We start from the raw sequence: 23,071 nt of genomic DNA, 5'->3' as shown, positions 1-23,071 counted from the left end.
AAAAAATCCTCAACCCCGTGGGAAACGTACTTGAGGGTAGTGCAAGGATGAAAAGTTCGTTTTGTGCGAGTTTTTGGACAAAACAATTTTTTTTCAACATGAAAAATGCAAAAAAACAAACACCTCCCACTGCAATAGGGGAGGGTGGGGTAAAATGGATACTTGAATTTTTTTGAAATGTTCATGACGTGTTGAATTGCTCATGAAATGGAATCATTTTATTTCCCAATAGAAAGAACAATGATTCCTCTTTGTGATGAGCACAGACTGAGCTCAATTGATAAATCTGTTTCTAAGTTATGAATATTTGAAAAAAAAAATCAAAAGTGTCCATTTTACCCCATGGGAAACGTACTTGAGGGTAATAGGAGGGTGAATAGTTCGTTTTTTGTGATGTTTACACAAAAAAAGTTCGTGAACAGGAAATAGCCACGAATATAAATCAACGCATAAAAAAATAAAGAATCAACAATTTCCTTGGCAAAAAAATTCGATTTTGCCGAAAGTCGACTTTCTATATTTAAAGAGCGATGATAAAGTCATTCTCTCAATATATCCCTTCGACTTCATTCTCCAGTTGTTGAATTCCCTTGATAAAAATTCCTCCGCCCTTCTCCTTTGAATAAATTTCCAAAATTATTATTTTTCACAAATACATTAACCACAGAGCGGTACAGAACGGTAAACATAAAATCTGTTACACTCTCAATAATCAAAGCTCACTATCTACAGTTTCTTCTTAGCTATCTTCATGAAGAAAATCATATCTGAAAGTATAAAAAAAAGCATTAATAATTGTGCAGAAAATTTTCTCTCACAAAAAAAACTTTCTATTGATGATAATCGTAAAGTTAGCACTGAGCTAATTTCTGAGTGATTCATGGGACGAGGCTATTCCCGAAATAAATGTCGAGATGCCATTTTCGTGGAGAATTCAACTCTCAGTGAAAAAACTCTCTCGACATTTTTCTCTGAACCAACTAATTTCAAAGGCATCAACTCACTGAAGAACACGATCATCACGAAAGCAATCATGAGCCAGACCCAGCATCTCCACGTGGACTTCGTGTGCTCCTCCAACTTCAGAGACTCCTTATTCAACTTGTGTGCATTGGTCTCTGTTAGTTTATCAGCTTTATCCAGGGAATTCAAGTCACTCTTGATTATTGCACTGGCTGTCAGTGCGTGCTCCTTCATATTCTTCGTCATCATCAGCATGTTCTCAGCTATTTTCTCCTGCATATTCCTGTTGTACTTCAGAATTGCATCGAGATCTTCGTCCTGACTCTGCTGATTGGCTAGTCTCTTTCTCATCCCGTCCTGCCCCATTCCTTAAAAATTAAATAATCTTTGCAATGATTTGTGGATTTATTTTTTCAATTCATTCTTCATTCTCGTCGATTGTTTTTATAAATTAAATTGAGACCTTGTAATCCTTAATTAATTAATCAAGCAATCAAACTATGATGAAGTCATTTAATTAAATGGAATTAAGTTGAGAATTGTAGAGCAGTTTCGAATGCAGCTGTTTTGATATAATTTAATTAATGATTAATCAATTCCATTTATGGAAGCAATTGAATTGAAGAAAATTGAATTGAGGAATGGAAAATGATTTTTACTTGCAATTTACCTCCATCAGAATTGAATAATTCAGCTCTCACGTCTCTGTTGTACTTGGCAGTAGTCTTCTGGTGAATCTGAGTCGTAATACTGGGGCTGGTGGTTTCAGACAATAAATTTGAGGTTTTTGGGAGCATCTGGGCTGCCACTACCCTCTCAATTGGTCCAGGAATCTTCGCAGTGTCAACTATACCTTTCAGGAAATCTATTCGTTTTATGTATTCAGACATTATGTCTCTGGGGGGTTTGCTGCAAAGTGGAGAAAAAAAATCATTTGGATTTTTATTACCATAAAAATTAAGAACTTAAGAATTAAGGGATTTGTTGTTGATTAATAATTAATAATTGTGGAATTCTTACTCAGGCTGGGTTTGCAATTTTTTTAGGAGATCATCCAGTGCCAAAATATACTGAAACAATATGAAAAGAGGGATGATTATTTGATAATTTTTGTCCTTCAGGTTTTTTTTTATTTTGGTAGAATGAGAAGTCAGTGATTTTTTTTCGTGGCAGATTTCATCAGCTACGCAAAAAGTAATGTAGGGGTGGTTGGGGTAAAACGGACACTTTAGACTTTTTTTTAAATGTTAATGAGGCGTTGAAATGTTGATAAAATTTAACAATTTTTTTTTAATACAAAGAACAATTATTTCCCTTTGTGACGAGCCTAAACTGAGCTCAATTGATAAATTTTTTCTGAGTTATGAATAATTAAACAAAAGTCTAACGTGTCCATTTTACCCCATCCGCCCCTAACATTTTTTTCGAAAATTAGTCACTCGTAAAAAGAGTGAATGCACGATTAGAATTAGAGAATTGATTGAATTAAAAACTGATCATATTTGAATTATTCTACCTTCTCCAGTCTCCAATCTCTGTTGGGATTTTCCTTAGCCATGAGTTCACATCTTCCCAACAATCTCCGAGTGTTGATTTCCACTCGGGACATCACCCGCGCCTCGCGTTGTGTCATTTCGTCTCATCAAAATTCTCAAAAGGAGAGATCACAGCTCCGGAGCAATAAACACCAGTTTATCTGTAAAAATTGGGACATAAAAATTTATTAACGGTGTTCAAATCACCGCCAACAGGACAAGGACAAGTGATCAACCCATTCTGCCTCGACAACAGCAAGAAAAAAAACATGAAGCTTCGGAATAAATTCTGTCAAATTCAAATTAAAATTGTGTCCCAAAAAACCGAAACGTGACAGTTCATTTTTTGCATTTTCCTAATTATGTAATTATATTTTTCCATTTATCAATATCTCCATAACCGCTCCCGTCTAATTACTCCCACCCCATCAACCCCATCCCCCAATCACCGATAATGAATCCTATTCTTCGGACAGATTCCCTCGAATCGTACACGTGTTTCCAATGACGTCACGCGGACGCAATTAACAATGTTCGATATGACATCAATCATCTCGCTTATCGAGATTCCACGCTCGAGTGATCGATATTTTTATCCATTTTTCCGGCGCGATATATCGATTTTCAATGCTATTTTTTTTATTTTTTTACAAATAATTTTTCATATCGATGTTTTCAATGTCGATATTATCGTGAGCGATTAATCAGTATAGCGATTCACCATGCGACCATTTTCGTCGATTAATCGAATTTAATTCGCACGATTTTTTGCAAGTAATTTTTCTCGAATTTTCAAATAAAAAAATTTTTTTTACATTCATGATTAATTTTCCATGTTAATATATCGATATATTTGGCTGCAATATATCGCCATATCGATTCTGGGATCGACTAATCAAATTGAATTCGCAAGTTTTTTTTCCCTCCACTTTTCTCAAATTTTCCAATACAAAAAAATAATGTGCGTAAATGATTTTTTATATTGATATATCAATATATTTTCACAAAAACTCAATTTTCGTGAGAAGACCCGGCAAACCGCGATTCTAACCTCGCTTCGCTCAGTTTGATCGCGGTTTACGGGCCTTCTGACGAAAAATTGCATTCATTACACGGTCCAAAAGTATTTTCTGACGAATGTGATTATAGGCCTCGCCTTCGGCTTGGCCTACAAAGCCACATTCGTCAGAAAATACTTTGTGGACCTTGTGATGAAAATAACTATTTTACGTTTTATTTTTAGCTCATTTTTCTCAATCAAATTTTTCGATACCCCCGATTTTTTGGACGTTCTAAAAATCATTTTTCACATCGATATACTTCGTGCCCGATACATCACAGCATCGATCCTTCTCGCGATATATCGAACATTTCCAATTCATCCGTCGTTGCGAACCCGCGGTGTCACGATTGTCAAACGCCCCTCCCCTCGACCTGAACCCCGTCTCTTCCTGCCCCTCCGATTGGCCAGCCCAGTCCCCCGCCCCCAATCACATCCCTCGTTTCTCCTCTCTCCCACAGCCGTCCCGCGTTCCGGCGCGCAGTACAACATCCGCCATCTTGTTATTATTTTCGAAAAATCATTTGTAGGTTGGATTTTTTTTAGCGGGGAGAAGCCCTCGAGATTTCTCAAAAAAAAGTGTCCAACTGACCGAAAAAAAAAAATCGCCCCACCAGCCGAAATCACAAACCGGAGATCCAATTTTTCATGTATCGTTTGGAGACACCAGTCAACCGTTGATACACCATCCGAAAACAATTCCCCCGTATCGATAAAAAAAATCATCAAACGTTGCACCGATGATTTGTTTAATGTTTAATTGACGAGTGGGACGTGAGGACAATTAATTAATCGAGATATTGATTTTAACCGGGTACGTAGTGCATAGGTTTCATTACCTTGAGTAATTGTTTGTTGATGAAGATGTCTGAGGTTATGACTGCTTCACACGACAATTCCCCCCAGTAACCCGACAGTCAGTGAACGATCAAGTGCAACCAACCCCCCCAAAACTCGGACGAAACCCCAAAACGACTTTCAAAAATCCATTTTCCTGTATGAAAGACGTAAAATTGTCATGCGAGTGTGTGCGTCTGTGTGAATTTTTTTCATTTCGCACATGTGGAGGACCATTTTGGTGAGTTTGTCAGCCGTGCGAGGGAGTGAGACATCAAACCACCGAATACATCACTAATAAATTCATTAACGAGACAACTAACCCTCCCCCTCAAGGACTAATCAAAAAAATCCCCTAAATTGACCCTCAATTTTCTGATTTACCTTCAGTAAAATTTTTCCTATCGAATTTCAACCGTTCTGGCCTGTTCCGGACACCAACGAGACACTTTCTCAACATGTGTGTGTGTGTTGTGTGTGCAACAGTCATATTTAAGTGTGTGTGTGGTGCGAGAGGGTTGGAGGGGGGGATGAAGCGTATGTAACCGAAAGGGAGAGAGACGTTTGCATTGCCGTCCGCGCGGGAATCGTTGGCTTTTGTGTTAAGTTGCTATTTATTTATTATTTTATTGTTTTTTTATTTGTTGAAAATTTGGTGGTGAGTTCTGTGTAGTGATGGAGGGGAGGGGGTAATGTGTGGATGGGGGTTATTATGGGATTTTTGTGAGTGAGAAAGGAGTGGAATTTTTTTGGGACAGGTTAGGCTCTTTGTCGTTTCTGGGGGTGGCGAGGGTTTTTTTGGGGGATGAATGGGGTTTTTGGGGGTTGTTGGATGGGCGAGGGGGTGAGAGGAGAGTTTGGGATTTTTTGGGGATTTTTGAGGGATTTTTCAGGCGTTTTAAAGGGTTTTTGGGGAGTTTTCAGGGGCTTTTGGAGTTGGGGTGGATTTTCCGGGGGTTGTTGCGGTCCTCGAAGGGGGTTGAGGGGTTCCTGGGGGCCCAAGGGGTCATTTGGCGATGGAGGTTAGGTTTTGGGAGAGCGGGCACACATGCACGAATGGGTTTTCATGGAGAAAAGAATTTTTCAGGGGTTTTTGGAAAATTTTTTGGACTTTGGGGGGTGGTTTCGGGGTTTTTGGGGTGCTAAGGGGGCGAGAGGGGGCTTTTGGTGGGGGTTTGGGCCTCAGTTACACTCGTCGCCGGTGAATTATCTCAGTTTCGTCATGCCTCCTCTAATTGCGCACTTTTGAATATCTGTTGGATGCCTGGAGAATGTTGAGAGGGTGTGAAGTGTTTTTGGGGGTTGTTATGTTTGTGAGTGATTGGTCCTGATGTTTTTCATTGATACTCGTGCAGATTAAAATCATCGAGTGGAGACACAATGGCTACGATGGCTGAACAAGCGTCGAAACTGCTGGACTTCAATCAGAAGCTGGATATAACACTTTTAGACAGCATTGTGGGATGCATGTACACGGGAATGGGGGAACAGCAGAGGGTTGCACAGGAGGTGCTTACTACTCTTAAGGAGCATCCGGATGCGTGGACACGGGTGGATACTATTTTAGAATATTCACAGGTAATTTTATTCTATTTTTTTTTCTGGAAAGATGTGGAAAATTGGGCGGGTGGGAGAGGAGAAGGGATTTGGTGATTGTTTTGCGGATATTTCGGGAGCTAGTGGGTTTAGAGGAAAATGGCATTAGAGTTTTTTGTGGGGAATTGAATTTCCTACAAAACATGTGTCTTGGGATTTTTTGATAAACCAAATGGTTTTTGAGATATTGAGAAATTAGGATTAACATTAGTTTTTTATTCGCTTGTTTCTAATTCTTTAATTATCTTGGTAATGAGTGGTTTGAGGGGAAAATTTTAGAGAAAACTTTTTGTAGAGAATTAGATTAGATTTAGATTTTCTACAAAAAATGTTCTTTGATTTTTTTTGTGGATCCAACAGCGTCTGAAATATTTGCAAAATGATATTACCCCAAATTTTCTAGAATTCTGATTAATTCTTCAATTGTATTCTGTTCGGGATTATAATGAGTAAAATAATTTTTTACAGAATCAACAAACAAAATATTATGCACTACAAATACTGGAACAAGTGATAAAGACAAGATGGAAAGTTCTCCCTAGAAATCAATGTGAGGGGATTAAAAAGTACATCGTAGGCCTCATTATCAAGACCAGTAGTGATCCAGAAACGATGGAGAATTCCAAGGTTTATCTGAATAAATTGAACATGATTTTAGTACAGGTACGTACCCATCGCCCCTTCAGGCTGAATAACGTTGACGGAAATATTTTAATTGTGGATAAATCGTGATTTATCAGGTATTAAAACGAGAATGGCCGAAGAATTGGGAATCGTTCATTGGTGATATCGTGGGAGCGAGTAAAACCAACGAGAGCCTGTGCCAGAACAACATGGCCATTCTGAAGCTCCTCTCCGAGGAAGTCTTCGATTTCTCCAGTGGACAAATGACACAGACCAAGGCAAAACACCTCAAGGACACAATGTGCAGTGAATTCTCCCAGATATTTCAATTATGTCAATTTGTCATGGAAAATTCACCAAATGTACCACTAGTTGCTGTCACTCTCGAGACACTACTCAGGTTTTTAAACTGGATTCCACTGGGTTATATTTTTGAAACGAAGCTGATCACTACGTTAATATTCAAGGTAATTTAAACAACTATTCATGAACTATTCGTATTTTTATTGTAGAAGAACTGTTCATTATTTTTGTATATAAAAAAAGTGGGACAAGTATCTCTGGATTGGTTTATTAACTTGTACTTCTTGGGGGATTTTTAACGAGAAAAAATGTCTCTTTACATTTTGTGATAGTAGTAATAGTTCCAGAGATATTCACGAATTTATGAAGTGATTCTAATTCTTCATTCATCTCATTATTCAATCACAGCAGTTCAAAATACTTTCAAAGTTATTTACAACAAAACACTTCTCAGTAAATCTTCCACTCCATAATTTTTATCACTGAATTTCAACAACTAACTGGTGATTGTTAAACAAAAATAATTATTTTTTTTACACTAATTATTCGTTTTCAGACATATGTAATCGATCTTCAACACATGAGAAATCTCACTCCAATCGCCCGCCTCTTTTAAAATTCGTGGTAGTCTCCCCTTGAATAAAATAAAAAATAATCCCCCAAAAATTAAATAAATGAAATTATCATTATTATCGTTATTACGGAAAAATTTTCTAAAAATTGCCTCTTTCAAAATAATCCATAAACTTGGTCATTTCAGTTCTTAAACGTCCCGATCTTCAGGAACGTCACCCTGAAGTGTCTAACGGAGATAGCAGCAGTGACAGTCACCAACTACGACGACATGTTCATCCTCCTCTTCGCGAATACAATGCAACAGCTGGAGCAGATGCTCCCCCACGACACGAACATCCGAGACGCCTACGCCTTCGGCCAGGACGAGGAGCAGAACTTTATCCAGAACCTGGCAATGTTCCTCTGTACTTACCTGAAAGAGCACGGCCAGCTAGTGGAGAAGAAGCAGCTGAACGAGACCCTTCTGAAAGCCCTCCACTACCTCGTCCTGATCTCCGAAGTGGAGGAAGTCGAGATTTTCAAGATCTGCCTGGAGTACTGGAACGGTCTGGCAGCAGACCTCTACAAGGAGAATCCCTTCATGTCATCGTCACCCCTCTTCATGGCTAAAAACAACATGACAATTCCACCGAGAAGAGCCTTCTACTGTCCAGTCCTCACGAAAGTCCGTTACATCATGATTTCGAGAATGGCTAAGCCTGAGGAAGTCCTCGTGGTGGAGAATGAAAACGGTGAAGTTGTTCGTGAATTCATGAAGGACACGGACTCCATTAATCTCTACAAGAATATGCGTGAGACCCTGGTTTATCTCACCCACTTGGACTATGCAGACACTGAAAAAGTCATGACAGAGAAACTCCAGAACCAGGTAACAGGAATAGACTAATTTTTAGTGTTAAGGATGTGCAATTGTCTTTTGCAGTTTCATACAGACCACACTATTCGTTCAACCGTTATCAATCATTAAATTTGTCAATTAAACTGCGTGAGAAAAATCTGAAAGAAATCACGGATATTCAGCGTCATTCAAATTACATTTTGCCCAGAATTATTATTTTTTAATCATTTAGTAGCGAAATGGTAAAACGGTACAGGTCAATTTTAATTATTGACTAGTTTTCAATGAATATCTCGGAATCTAAGGGAGATAGCACAATTTTTGTTATCACCTTTTTTGTAGGGCGGATTGAGAGCTACAATAACTGTAATTACGAAAATTTCGCTATCTCCCTTAGATTCGGAAATATTCATCAAAAACTCAACTGGGAGATGAGTCGACTTAAACAGTTTTATCACTTCGCTACTGAATTCTTTAAACTTGCGGAAATCTAATTTTTTTAGAGTGGAAATCGATTTCTGGTAAAATTCTGAATATAAATAAATCGGTTACCATTCTGAACAAATGATTTTTATGGTGGAAAATTGATTGTTTATAAATTATAGAAAACGCTCGTAATTGTCCAAAATGCAATTTTTCATCATTTCATCTATCTTCGTCCAAAAGTAAACTTTCTATTTTCAGATTTTTAAAACGTTTTCTCACGTGTCAATATCGACATTCAAATTCAGACTTGCAAAGTTTAAATGATAAAACAAAAGTAGAAAAGCATTTCGCTGGAGAAAAAATAGTCAAAGTACTTGGATATCCTTAAATTATGATTAAATTGGCATTTTTAAGTTGAATAGATCTAGGAAGAACTTTGACTACTCCAGTAATCAGTAATCACTTAATAAACTATGAACAAATAGTTTTATTTATTAATTACCAAAAACATTAATGAAAAAACTGGATTTGTTAGTGAGGTTTTTGGCAAGACTGATTGGCGTTATTTTTACCGATTCTATTTTCGGAATATCTTGGTAACTTTTGAATTTACAAGGGAATGTCATACGAACTTTTTGTAGTTGTTGAAAATCTCTCCAAAAAAGTCTCGTGACATTTTTTTCTAGCATCCGTCATTATTGAGATAGAGACGTTTAAAACTATAACGAAAAAAAGATTCCTTTGGATTTCGCAATTTCAAGTGACGGTATTCTACAAATATCTCGAGAAGTAATAGATGTAAATAAAAATGTTGTAAAAATTATTTGTAGGAAATTCAATTCTCTACAAAAAAAGTCTTATGGCATTCGAGACGTTCAGAACTGCATTATTCACCATCCAATATAATAATCTGAATAATAAATCACCCATTCAGCTGTCAAATGCCCAATAAAACTCCAATTTACTTCGTTAATTGCATTTCTCAATGATCACCAATGATCCCCATTTTTCCGACAATGATTCATCCCCATTAACACCCCCGTAATACCGCAAAAACCACTGACTAACGTCGCTCCCTCCCAGGTGAACGGTTCCGAATGGTCCTGGAAGAACCTGAACACCCTCTGCTGGGCGATAGGTTCGATCTCCGGTGCAATGCACGAAGAGGACGAGAAGCGTTTCCTAGTGACAGTTATAAAAGAGCTGCTGGGTCTGTGCGAGCAGAAGAAGGGAAAGGACAATAAAGCGATAATCGCCTCAAACATAATGTACGTTGTGGGCCAGTACCCGAGATTCCTCCGAGCCCACTGGAAATTCCTGAAGACAGTGGTCAACAAACTCTTCGAATTTATGCACGAAACCCACGACGGTGTTCAGGACATGGCCTGCGACACATTCATCAAGATAGCCCTGAAATGCAGACGTCATTTTGTACAGACCCAAGTGGGTGAGTCTGTTCCGTTCATCGAGGAAATACTCTCAACAATCAGCAGCATAATTTGTGACCTTCAGACCCAACAAGTCCACACATTTTACGAGGCTGTTGGCTACATGATAAGCGCCCAGGTGGACGATCTCACCCAGAAAGACAGAATTGAACGTTACATGTTGCTACCAAATCGCGTATGGGATGAAATTATCAGTCAGGCATCGAAGAATGTCGATGTACTGAAGGATCAGGAGGCTGTTAAACAGCTTGCCAGCATTCTCAAGACCAATGTCAGAGCGTGTAAAGCCCTTGGACATCCCTATGTTATGCAGTTAGGTAGAATATATTTAGACATGTTGAACGTATACAAAGTTATGAGTGAGAACATTAGTGCTGCTATTGCTTTAAATGGTGAAATTGTTATGAAACAGCCCTTGATAAAGAGTATGAGAGTTGTAAAGAAGGAGACACTCAAGTTGATATCAGACTGGGTCAGCAGATCCAACGATCACCAGATGGTACTGGAGAACTTCATTCCTCCACTGCTTGATGCTGTACTACTGGACTATCAGAAGACAAATGTCCCCTGTGCCAGGGAGCCTGAGGTGCTCAGTGCAATGGCCACTATTGTTAATAAACTCGAGGGACATATCACCAGCGAGGTGCCCAAGATATTTGATGCTGTTTTTGAGTGCACGCTGGAGATGATAAATAAGGACTTTGAGGAGTTTCCAGAGCACAGGACTAATTTTTTTCTACTACTCCAGGCTGTCAATGTCCATTGTTTTCCGGCTTTCTTGTCTATTCCACCGGCACAATTTAAACTTGTGTTGGACTCCATCATCTGGGCATTTAAACATACAATGAGAAATGTTGCTGATACTGGACTGCAGATTCTTTATCAGTTACTTCAGAATATTGAATTGCATGAGCAGGCCGCCCAGAGCTTCTATCAGACGTACTTCACGGATATTCTTCAGCATATATTCAGTGTTGTTACGGATACGTCGCATACTGCTGGGTTAACTATGCATGCCACTATTCTTGCGTATATGTTCACGCTGGTTGAACTCGGGAGGATCCAGGTGCCACTTGGGCCGGCCCCTGACAACAGGATCTATGTGCAGGAATTTGTTGCGAGACTACTTAAGGCTGCATTCCCACATCTCACGGATAATCAGATCAAGATCACGGTGCAGGGGCTTTTTAATTTGGATCAGGATATTCCGGCGTTCAAGGAACATCTCAGGGATTTCCTCGTGCAAATCAGGGTGAGTGGAGACGATTTTTGGGGGAATCGGTGGGGTTTTGGGGAGATTGATTTGATGGATTTGGAGGTTTTGGGTTTTTGGTGATGGTGTTTTGGGAATATCGTGGGAACTAGTGCCTTTGGAGGAAAATGTTGCGGACACTTTTTCTAGCGCTTGATATTTTGGATATAAAAGTCAAATAGCGTTTTCTTCTAGCTGCACTCGGTGTGGAGATAGAAACGTTTGAAATTGGAACGAAAAAGCAATTATTTTCGTTTTGACAAATTTAAAAGTTGCATTTTTTAGAGATATCTTGAGAAGCAACGGATTTAGACAAAAATTTTATAGGGAATTTTTTGTAGGAAATTTGATTCGCCACAAAAAATTTCTTGCGACATTTTCCCCTCAATCCCTCCATTTCCAAGATATTTCCAAAAATGTGAACACATTTTTCACTTTTATCCTTAAGGCCTGGGTGTACTCTCTTTCAAATGGTATCTGGACTTTTTTTATCTTTCGTAATCCAAAATTGTCAATTGAGTGGTACATCATGTAGTACTTAAAATAAAAGTACTTATACTACCATAAAAGTACTTTTCTACTTTTTTTTCATTATTCATTCAGAATTTTTCAAAACTTCTGCACGATGCAGGACTTAATTGACAATTTCAGATGGCGAAAGATGAAAAAAAAACACCGAGATAACGTTTGAAAGATAATACACCCGGGCCTTAAATTCAAGTCCAAATTGAAAAAAAATGCATTCGTCGTCTTGAAAATAACAACAAAGGAACTAAAATTATATTTTGCTTTTGAACACAGGAGTACACAGGTGAAGATGACTCGGATCTTTACCTCGAGGAACGAGAGACAGCCCTTCGACTTGCCCAGGAGGAAAAGAGAAGACAACAGATGGCTGTACCAGGCATTCTCAATCCCCACGAAATGCCCGAGGAGATGCAGGACTGAATCATTCACACATCCCCCTTGTACCTCAATTCGAAACTTCATCCCCCTGTTCCCCTTTACTACCGCAGCCCGTCATCAACTTTCCACTAGTTCACATCTTGAGAATGAAAAACGAAAAATGGGAAAACAAACAGAAAACATAAACTGAGAGACGTTTTTTCGTTATCCTTTGCAATCGTCCCACTGCCTCGTCTTCACGAAGTGAAGGGGGGTGAAATCATTGGCTGAAAAAATTCCAAATTGCGAATTAAATTAGTTTTAACAAATGTGAAATAGATTTTTCTTTTCGTTGAGGAGGTAAGCCCTTTTCCTCGTTTTGTCGATAATTTTCTTATTTTTTCATTACTATTTTTCTCTTTTCTATTGATAAAATGGTTTTTTTGTGGTTGGACAGTACGAAATGCTAATGTTAGTGGGGAAAATGATTCTTGTGAGTCGTGATGACTATATTTCACGTTGAAAATTAGTCTGAATGGATTCTAGATGATTATGGTCTACTGCCAGTGAGAGATGAGGCGTAATTTTGATGATTGAAGTGGAACATTAATTAGTAATATTGTGAGGCAGAATTTTTGTACTTTGTAAGATTGGTTAATGAAATGGAGATGAATAATAATTGTAATAACTGTCCCAGTAATGAGGTTTAAGGAGATGTTGAATTATTTTCTTTTCCTTTGGGAGTCGATCGACGTTTGTAGTTCTCGGAGGTAATTAAATGGTTGAGTGTTTACGACGAATATGGTTTTTTGAATTGCACGATTTTTTTCTTGGGTGTGGATGGATGTTATCGGGTTATTAGATTATTTTTGGGATGGGAAATGTCAAGGGACTTTTATTGAATCATTAGTGTCACAGATAATTGCGAATTAGATGAAAAATGTTTGAAATCACGATTACAATCATTTTTACATTTTGTCAGTTATTAAATTATCTCTGTAACGAGTGTATTTATAAGAAAGGTTCGGGACCTTTCTCAATAAATCGATTACTTTTGGAGATATTCTCATTTTTCATGAAAAAAAATCAAGGAGTCTAAAAAAATTTTTTTTTACATTCTGTTAATCATTAAATTATCTCAGTAATTAATGAGTTTATCAGAGAATATAATTGAGTTCCATTAATTCCAGAGATAATTCCATATTCAACAAGAAGCGTTTGAAATTTAAATAAAAAAAGATTCGATCTTTTCCATTTCATTAATAATTTAATTATCTCAGTAATGAATAAATTTTTAAAAAATTGTAAAAGACGTTCCCCACAAAACACATGTGACTTCTCGTCTAAACCCACTCCTTGAAATAATTTAAATTCCCAAAAAATCTCATTTAATCCACTCCAATCACCGAATAAATCTCACCATTCTAATTAATTTTCTTTCCAATTAGTGCAATCAATCCTCGAGCTTGCCTCCTCCAACAAACTCTTCCAAGATGTGTAAGTTATTCCCTACGCATTTATAAACTAGTGATCTGATGACTCTTAATTTTCCCCATAATTTTTCAACTTAAAAAAGAGGTAAACAATTTTTAATTGCATATTTCGTATATATTTTAGTGCCTAAAACCGTAACAACATTATTCTTCGTTAGATTAATGAAAAATTCTTCACAGTTCGATAAACAACCCATGGAGAACCGTAAAAAGAACAATACGACTGATAAAAAATCCAGTTAGTATTATTTTTAGGAGGATTGCAGATCAATTAGGGACGTGTGAACACCTGTGTGGATTGAAATATGCTTTGAGCTGCTTTTCTTTCTTGAGGATGAACCATCGAGTAGATTTTTTAAGAGATTAGAAGAGATACGATGAACATTAGAGGATATTACGAATGAAACGATTTAAGGATGGGGAAAAACTGTGACGATCGTGTGAAATCAGTTAGTGCATAGTGTTTTTGATGGGACTATACATATATTAATTAATCATTAGTATGTCAATGTCATGAGAGAACGAGTGAGTGAGTAAGTACGAGTTTTGATGAAAAAGTTCTATCAGTTTATCCATTATAACGAGAAATGAGTAAGAAGTATGTAAAGAGTTTAATATTACTTACTAATAAAAATAAAGAATTCATATTGTGGGAGTATTTTTTTTCGTGGATTAAAGGCCTTCAATTTTCTATTTATGTTTATATTTATTCAGTACTTTTTTAAACTGTCAGGATTTTTTAATGGATTTTAAACGAGACTTTATGTCCATTTTTGATAAATATCTCTGAATTTTTCTTTAAAAAAAGTCCAGAGATTGAAATTTATTTTACAATATTTCTCTTCATAATCAGCAGGCCGAAGGAGTAAAAAAAAAACTACTGAAATGCGGGAAAAACTTTGCGCTATAAATTATCAGCTAAAAGATGATGAAAAAATCTGGAAAATAGATTGAAATATTTGTTCAATTTTTGGGAACTATATGATACGAGTTGATAGTGATTTGAAGAGGGCAAATAATTTTTAAAAATGTTCAAAAATACGAGGTGGAGCTGCCGCCATATTTAAAGGCTTTATGCAAGCAAGATGGCGACGCCTTCACCTCGTATTTTTAAACATTCTTTAAAATTATTCATCTTCTTTGAATCACCCTCAACTTGTTTCATCCGGTTTTTACAAAATGAACAAATTTTTTATACCATCTTTCTCATTTTTCCACCCCTCCCTGAGTGAAAATTCATGACTCCATGTCATCCCCGCATTTCAGTGGATTTTTATTGTAGTATTTTATTTTGTGAATTAAACTATTATTTTGCTTCATAATTTCTTCATGATTAAAATGATTTTGTGAAGGAGATAAAAGGAAAAGGGGTGGAATAAGAGGCCTTTCCTTCAGTTTTTGATAAATATCTCTGGATCTATCAAGAATATCGAAATATCCATCTAGACCTTTTTGGAAGAAAAAATCGAAAACTGCAAAAGCAAATTTAATAATTAGGGGAGGATGGGGTAAAATGGACACTGGACTTTTTTTAAATTACTCATAACTGAGAAACAAATTTATTAATTGAGCTCAGTTTAGGGGGAGCGATTTTGCTCGTTTTATGTCGACATAAAATCGTAAATTGCCTGGATTCAGAATACTCAACTAGGATTGGTTGAAATTTATGATTTTATGTCGACATAAAATCGTAAATTGCCTGGATTCAGAATACTCAACTAGGATTGGTTGAAATTTATGATTTTATGTCGACATAAAACGAGCAAAATCGCTCCGCTGGTTTAGGCTCATTACATTGAAAAAAAAATTAATGTGCTCTTTGCATTGAAAAAAAAAATACTGAATTTCACCAACATTTTAAGCTGTCATTAACATATATAAAAAAAAAGTCAAGTGTCTATTTTACCCCAACCTCCCCTAATTCCCTATTTCTCTTAGACAAGATCTACGCGCGCGCTAATCTATTCATTTGTTGACATGAAAAAATGGAATTCATTGAATTTAATTTTCTCATGAATACCTTATAAATATTGATAATGAATCAAAGAGAATTCGACTAATGATTGAAGTGAATAGCGAAATAGAGTAAAAGAATCTATAAAGAATTTTTCATTTTCAATTAATTATCTTCAATTTTTTTAAATAATCGGTCTCCATAAAAGGACAGAATTTATTAATTTCACCGATAATATATATACATCTGAAATCTATATATTATATATATATATATATATATATATATCGTGAAAAAAAAATTTACCTCTGAAGAATTTGAAAATGCCGCGTATTGTTTTTGTGAATACTTCGTGTCATATATTGACCAATCAGATTTAAGGATTAGCGGTCAGGCAGTTTCGAGATATTTCGATATAAAACAACTTCACGTTTCGTTCATCTTTAGTAATAGTATATTGTGCCCCTAGAGAGTAATAGTATATTTCGTAACGAGTGCAAAAAAGTGTTTTTTGGCGAGTGGGAGGTTTATATCACTCGCCTTCGGCGTGTGATATAATCCCACGAGCTAAAAAACATTTTTTCACGATTTACGAACAATATTTTTCATCACAATGTGGCGGAAATTGGACTGTTAGGCACGCGGAGCGTGCCGAAAATTTTACTTTTCGTCACAGCGTGATGAAAAAGTATTTTATGCCTCTAGGGGCGGAAAACCGCCATTCTAACCTCGCTTCGCTCGGTTAAATCGCGGTTTTCAGTCCTGGAGGCATAAAATATCGTGTACCACACGGCAGTAAAAGTATTTTCTGACTCATTTGATTATAACGTCACATTCGTCAGAAATAGGATTTGTAGTTCTACAGATACAACTGAGACCTCCTATCCCGACTGAGTCATATACTAAATTTTACTAAAGAAGTAATTTCGATTTCAGTGGTGGGGAGCACTAGCATAAGTGGGGATTTGGGTAGAGTGGGGGTATTACGGCTGGAGTTATAAGTTATAATATAGTATACTTTGGTAAGAAGCACTTTAATAAAATGTCGATGTTGCCCCGCTAGAGGGACAACAGCCGCAGACTTGATATAGTCAGTGCCATAAAAATAGAAGAAGAAAATGTCGATGCACACCGGTGCTCCACGGCCCTCTCAACCACCACTAAAAATTCACTTTACTCTAATCGAACCCCCGAATAAAATAATAATGTGAAGTTTAAAACAAATTCCAGTGCCAGAATAATCGTCTGAAGATGGTGTCATTGGGTAAGTGCATCCAAATCAATCATAATCAACTGAGTAATCACTCATTACCCTCAACGCAATTGCGTCAACCATCGACATGTTATACCTAGACTATTATACCTATTATATCTAGGAGAGTTGAAGAGGAAACAGAAATTGTAATGACTTCTAGTCCATGTACGAAGTCTGATCGACAAAAAATGTGACCGTCATTTGCCATTAGAAATTTCGGGACGTCACATGACCGTCATTTTTTGGTCATGTGACACAATCACAAATGACACAATCACATGTGTAAGCACATGTTTCATAATTTTATAATTAAAAAAAGCTGTTTTACAGCTGTACACATACATTTCGAGTCTTCCATAAGAACCTTATAATAAACGATAATTGATAATCAATAATAAATTGAACGAATAAACGATGCCAATTATGTAGAAATTATATGGCCGTCACAAAAAGCAATGTATTTATGACGGTCAATTTGCACCTATATAGATGGTTTGATAACGGAAATTACTATTTTACTCTTTTGACGGTCAAAAATTCTTTGTGACGGTCACAAAAAATGTGACCGTCATTTGCCATTAGAAATTTCGGGACGTCACATGACCGTCATTTTCTGGTCATATGACACAATCACAAAATGACACAATCACATGTGTAAGCACATGTTTCATAATTTTATAATTAAAAAAAGCTGTTGTACAGTTGTACACATACATGTCGAGTCTTCCATAAGAACCTTGTAATAAACGATAATTGATAATCAATAATAAATTGAACGAATAAACGATGTCAATTATGTAGAAATTACNACTATTATACCTATTATATCTAGGAGAGTTGAAGAGGAAACAGAAATTGTAATGACTTCTAGTCCATGTACGAAGTCTGATCGACAAAAAATGTGACCGTCATTTGCCATTAGAAATTTCGGGACGTCACATGACCGTCATTTTTTGGTCATGTGACACAATCACAAATGACACAATCACATGTGTAAGCACATGTTTCATAATTTTATAATTAAAAAAAGCTGTTTTACAGCTGTACACATACATTTCGAGTCTTCCATAAGAACCTTATAATAAACGATAATTGATAATCAATAATAAATTGAACGAATAAACGATGCCAATTATGTAGAAATTATATGGCCGTCACAAAAAGCAATGTATTTATGACGGTCAATTTGCACCTATATAGATGGTTTGATAACGGAAATTACTATTTTACTCTTTTGACGGTCAAAAATTCTTTGTGACGGTCACAAAAAATGTGACCGTCATTTGCCATTAGAAATTTCGGGACGTCACATGACCGTCATTTTCTGGTCATATGACACAATCACAAAATGACACAATCACATGTGTAAGCACATGTTTCATAATTTTATAATTAAAAAAAGCTGTTGTACAGTTGTACACATACATTTCGAGTCTTCCATAAGAACCTTATAATAAACGATAATTGATAATCAATAATAAATTGAACGAATAAACGATGCCAATTATGTAGAAATTATATGGCCGTCACAAAAAGCAATGTATTTATGACGGTCAATTTGCACCTATATAGATGGTTTGATAACGGAAATTACTATTTTACTCTTTTGACGGTCAAAAATTCTTTGTGACGGTCACAAAAAATGTGACCGTCATTTGCCATTAGAAATTTCGGGACGTCACATGACCGTCATTTTCTGGTCATATGACACAATCACAAAATGACACAATCACATGTGTAAGCACATGTTTCATAATTTTATAATTAAAAAAAGCTGTTGTACAGTTGTACACATACATTTCGAGTCTTCCATAAGAACCTTATAATAAACGATAATTGATAATCAATAATAAATTGAACGAATAAACGATGCCAATTATGTAGAAATTATATGGCCGTCACAAAAAGCAATGTATTTATGACGGTCAATTTGCACCTATATAGATGGTTTGATAACGGAAATTACTATTTTACTCTTTTGACGGTCAAAAATTCTTTGTGACGGTCACAAAAAATGTGACCGTCATTTGCCATTAGAAATTTCGGGACGTCACATGACCGTCATTTTTTGGTCATATGACACAATCACATGTGTAAGCACATGTTTCATAATTTTATAATTAAAAAAAGCTGTTGTACAACATACATGTCGAGTCTTCCATAAGAACCTTGTAATAAACGATAATTGATAATCAATAATAAATTGAACGAATAAACGATGCCAATTATGTAGAAATTATATGGCCGTCACAAAAGCAATGTATTTATGACGGTCAATTTGCACCTATATAGATGGTTTGGTAACGGAAATTATTATTTTACTCTTTTGACGGTCAAAAATTCTTTGTGACGGTCACAAAAAAAGTGACCGTCATTTGCCATTAGAAATTTCGGGACGTCACATGACCGTCATTTTTTGGTCATGTGACACAATCACAAATGACACAATCACATGTGTAAGCACATGTTTCATAATTTTATAATTAAAAAAAGCTGTTTTACAGCTGTACACATACATTTCGAGTCTTCCATAAGAACCTTATAATAAACGATAATTGATAATCAATAATAAATTGAACGAATAAACGATGCCAATTATGTAGAAATTATATGGCCGTCACAAAAAGCAATGTATTTATGACGGTCAATTTGCACCTATATAGATGGTTTGATAACGGAAATTACTATTTTACTCTTTTGACGGTCAAAAATTCTTTGTGACGGTCACAAAAAATGTGACCGTCATTTGCCATTAGAAATTTCGGGACGTCACATGACCGTCATTTTTTGGTCATATGACACAATCACAAAATGACGGTCATTTCGCGACCTGAACTACAATATAGGGAATTCAAAATTGTACGGCAACAACACTGACCACAAGATTGGTTTTGGCGGGCAAATAACGGACTTAGCTGTGTGTTGGCGGGATTTAGCTATGGGTTATACTTCCAGTTTCATTTCAGAGCTGGTGCAACATCGTCCAACTCTTCGAAATCATTCCTGTGCACTAGAAATTCCGTTAGACTCATTTAAATCAATGATTTGTGTTATTTTGGGTAATTCTTGGGGTTTAGTCATGAGGATCTGAGAGCGATTGGGTATCTAACAAGGTTCATTAATGATTAATTAGGTTAATTGTTTGTGGTTTGGAAAATATTCGGTGATCAGGACAGAATATGAGCAGGTGTTTTGGTTGTTGACGGTTAACTAGTGAAATCAGAAGTCTGTTCGGTTTCGAGATCAGTTTTCGGGAAATATCTCAGGAAGTAAGGTAGATAGACGAATTTTTCATAAGAACATTTTTGTAGAGAAAATTCAGAGCTGCAAAAAAGGCTCAAATGAAAATTTGGCTATCTCTGATAGATCCAGAGATATCAAGGGATTCATCAAAAACTCGCGTGAAAATAAAAGTCAAATTGACTTTTCTTGTCTTCTCCCGTTTGCTTCATTCAATTTTTCCGTTTATTTCATGATGAATGAGCATAATGCATCATTTGAATGTTAAGAAACCCACTGTGTCCTCACAATTTGTTATTCTAACGATTTTTATTACTCATTCATTATTTTTTAATTAAAAAAAAGACGAGTAATTTTTCAATTTTTTTTGTCCCTTCAGCAAGACGTGGATTCATATTAATCACAAAAATGGCGTCCCCCTGTAAAAACAGCAGACGTCCCTTCACTGTGTGCATAGAAGGCAACATTGGAAGTGGTAAAACAACATTTCTAAACAATTTCAAGCAGTTTAATAACACAATGGTCCTGCAGGAGCCTGTGGAGCTGTGGAGAAACGTCAAGGGGATGAACCTCCTGGTAAAAATCACTCCATAAACACCTAATTATCTCCGTAACGATTGATTTTTTTTTAAATGTCACAAAATATTTTTCCTGCAGAATTTAATTTCCTACAAAAATATTCTTTTGACATTTTCCTCTAAAACCCCTCATTGAGGAGATATTTACAAAATTAACAGAAGGAAATGTCAGTTTTTGATTGATCGTTCCACCATTTTTAAAAATTCACTCTCTTCGATTTTTATTTTATTCCACTCACAGGATTTAATGTATAAAGACCCTACGAAGTACGCCTGCCTCTTCCAGTCGTACGTGCAACTGACAATGCTGCAGCTTCACACGATGAAATCTCCTCTCCCTTATAAAGTCATGGAGAGATCTGTCTACAGTGCTCGTTGTTTCATCGAAAGCATGAAGAGAATGAATGTCTTGGAGGATGTTGAGGTAACTGTACTTGAGGAATGGCACAAGTGGTCTATCACACATGCAGTCATTGAAACAGACTTGATAGGTAAGTTATCATCAACATAGTTCATTGCCCTATTTATTTCGATTCATCAAAATCTTTCATCGATTTTTAATTCCAATATTTAAAGTCTAATATGAATGTTTGAGGAAGAATATCAGGTGCTTTCTCTCGTAGAAAATTCAATTCTTGAAAAATTCTTTTGATATTTTTCTCCAAACGTTTTGTTTTTACTTTAATTAATTCGTTAATTTATTTCCCAATTCCCAGTAAATCAATCAATAATGGTCAATTTCCATTTTCATTTTATGTCAAATTGTTTTAAAGTGCGTGAATCAATTACTGACTCCTGCGCAAACTCTGTGAGTGAGGGTTATGGGATTACTTTCATCCTAAACGTAATTTTAAATTTAATTTTGTAATTTTTATTTCAGTAGTGAAGTGGTAAAACGGTTTAGTCGACTCATCTCTTAGTTGAGTTTTTGAAGAATATCTCCGAATCTGAAGGAGATAGCGAAATTTTCGTAATGACCTTTTTTCTAGGGCAAATTGAGTGCTACAAAAAAGGTCTTGACAAAAATTCAGCTATCTCCCTTAAATTCCGAGATATTCACTGAAAAATGGCCAATAGCCAAAATCAATTTAAACCGTTTTGCCACTTCGCTACAGATTTAGTTTCTAATATATTTTATTTTTGTAACACGATCACTGCATCGTGTGTGGCTCTTCCCCCTTGCTATGGGAGACTTCGTCTCCTGTTGAGCAATAAATAATAATAATAATCAATCAACAATTGTCTCTACGTAACAGTAAATTAGTAAATTACTGACAATTGGCTTCCCGCAATATTAATAATGCAATTGTTGATTTTATGCCAATGTCCTTATGTTATAGTTTACTTGAGAACAACTCCTGACATCGTCTACAAAAGAATGCGAGCTCGTGCTCGAAAGGAAGAGAAACTCGTCTCTCTGGAGTACCTCGAACAAATTCACCAAATCCACGAAGAATGGCTGTACCACAAAACTCTGTTTAATGTCCCAGCCCCAATAATAATCCTCGATGCTGACCAGAGCATGGAGGAGATGTTCGTGCAGTTCGAAAAGTGCAAGACGAGGATCTTCGAGAGCTGTGGACAATCAGAGAGGGAGTCGAGACGGCTCACATCGCCAGTGAGTTCACCAAAATTTGGAGCTGCATCTGATTAATTGAAGCACTTTATTATGGATCAAATCCTGGGTTTCATTCGATGATAAGATTTTTAAAAAATAGGGATAAGAATGATTTTTGCACTGCATTTCGTGAACACAAGAGGGGACCACAATTCCTTCCTTGAAAACCATTAATTTTTGCATTTAAATATTGGAAGCTCAGGTTTAATCATTTTTTTCACTCATTTCATTCATTAATTCACCAATATATCCGGGTTTAAGTGTAATTTAGAGGCGTGTGACTGTGTAACGAGTTCGTATCGATTGCATTTGATGATGAACGATTGTCGAATAATTGTTGAATTCATAGTGAAGTGGTGAAAAAGGAAAAGTCGACTTTATTTTATTTTTTGATGAATATCTCTGAATCTATTGGGGATGGCGCAATTTTCATTCAGACATTTTTGTAGGTCTCCGTTTTCTTCCCAAAAAAACTTCGAAATGAGAATTTCTCCATCTCGCATAGTTTTAAAGATATTCACGAAAAACTGTATGATCACTTCACTTTTGATTTCTAAACTACAAACAAAAATTTGACCAAATATTCTGAA

At 36.2% G+C, this 23,071-nt stretch overlaps 3 protein-coding genes across 12 annotated transcripts; 2 read left to right on the top strand and 1 right to left on the bottom strand.

Moving 5' to 3' along the window:
• Window positions 1-614: 614 nt before the first annotated feature.
• LOC107041814 (vesicle transport protein USE1) lies at window positions 615-4,865 on the bottom strand. Of its 3 annotated transcripts, none has more exons than XM_015262571.1 (6): window positions 4,780-4,865; window positions 2,480-2,659; window positions 1,984-2,033; window positions 1,634-1,872; window positions 1,005-1,331; window positions 615-767 (listed from the first exon to the last, which is right to left on the bottom strand). In XM_015262571.1, exons 2-6 carry the CDS (start codon window positions 2,594-2,596, stop codon window positions 727-729), a joined length of 774 nt encoding a protein of 257 aa, XP_015118057.1. In that variant the 5' UTR covers window positions 2,597-2,659; window positions 4,780-4,865; the 3' UTR covers window positions 615-726. The 3 variants fall into 3 exon arrangements, with proteins under 3 accessions (XP_015118057.1, XP_015118058.1, XP_015118059.1); XM_015262572.2 differs by lacking the exon at window positions 4,780-4,865 and adding an exon at window positions 4,398-4,760; XM_015262573.1 differs by lacking the exon at window positions 4,780-4,865 and adding an exon at window positions 2,948-3,002.
• Window positions 4,033-14,483, top strand: LOC107041813 (exportin-1). Of its 5 annotated transcripts, none has more exons than XM_015262566.1 (7): window positions 4,033-4,372; window positions 5,751-5,973; window positions 6,460-6,654; window positions 6,732-7,082; window positions 7,679-8,362; window positions 9,842-11,458; window positions 12,260-14,483. In XM_015262566.1, the coding sequence occupies exons 2-7, from the start codon at window positions 5,776-5,778 to the stop codon at window positions 12,404-12,406; spliced, it is 3,192 nt and encodes a 1,063-aa protein (XP_015118052.1). In that variant the 5' UTR covers window positions 4,033-4,372; window positions 5,751-5,775; the 3' UTR covers window positions 12,407-14,483. The 5 variants fall into 5 exon arrangements, with proteins under 5 accessions (XP_015118052.1, XP_015118056.1, XP_015118055.1 ...); XM_015262570.1 differs by having other exon boundaries at window positions 4,066-4,084; XM_015262569.2 differs by lacking the exon at window positions 4,033-4,372 and adding an exon at window positions 4,475-4,636.
• Window positions 14,484-16,879: 2,396 nt separating this feature from the next.
• LOC107041802 (deoxynucleoside kinase) lies at window positions 16,880-22,837 on the top strand. 4 transcript variants are annotated; one of them, XM_015262550.2, is made up of 4 exons: window positions 16,880-17,054; window positions 20,665-20,861; window positions 21,105-21,354; window positions 22,204-22,837. In XM_015262550.2, exons 1-4 carry the CDS (start codon window positions 17,042-17,044, stop codon window positions 22,515-22,517), a joined length of 774 nt encoding a protein of 257 aa, XP_015118036.1. In that variant the 5' UTR covers window positions 16,880-17,041; the 3' UTR covers window positions 22,518-22,837. The 4 variants fall into 4 exon arrangements, with proteins under 4 accessions (XP_015118036.1, XP_015118039.1, XP_015118038.1 ...); XM_015262553.2 differs by lacking the exon at window positions 16,880-17,054 and adding an exon at window positions 19,969-20,146; XM_015262552.2 differs by lacking the exon at window positions 16,880-17,054 and adding an exon at window positions 19,969-20,158.
• Window positions 22,838-23,071: the final 234 nt, after the last annotated feature.

Source organism: Diachasma alloeum, unplaced genomic scaffold, assembly GCF_001412515.2.
Source record: "Diachasma alloeum isolate Michigan unplaced genomic scaffold, Dall2.0 Dall_scaffold_00379, whole genome shotgun sequence".
Taxonomy (NCBI): Eukaryota; Metazoa; Arthropoda; class Insecta; order Hymenoptera; family Braconidae; genus Diachasma; species Diachasma alloeum.
This window is presented reverse-complemented; position numbering and strand designations above follow the sequence as displayed.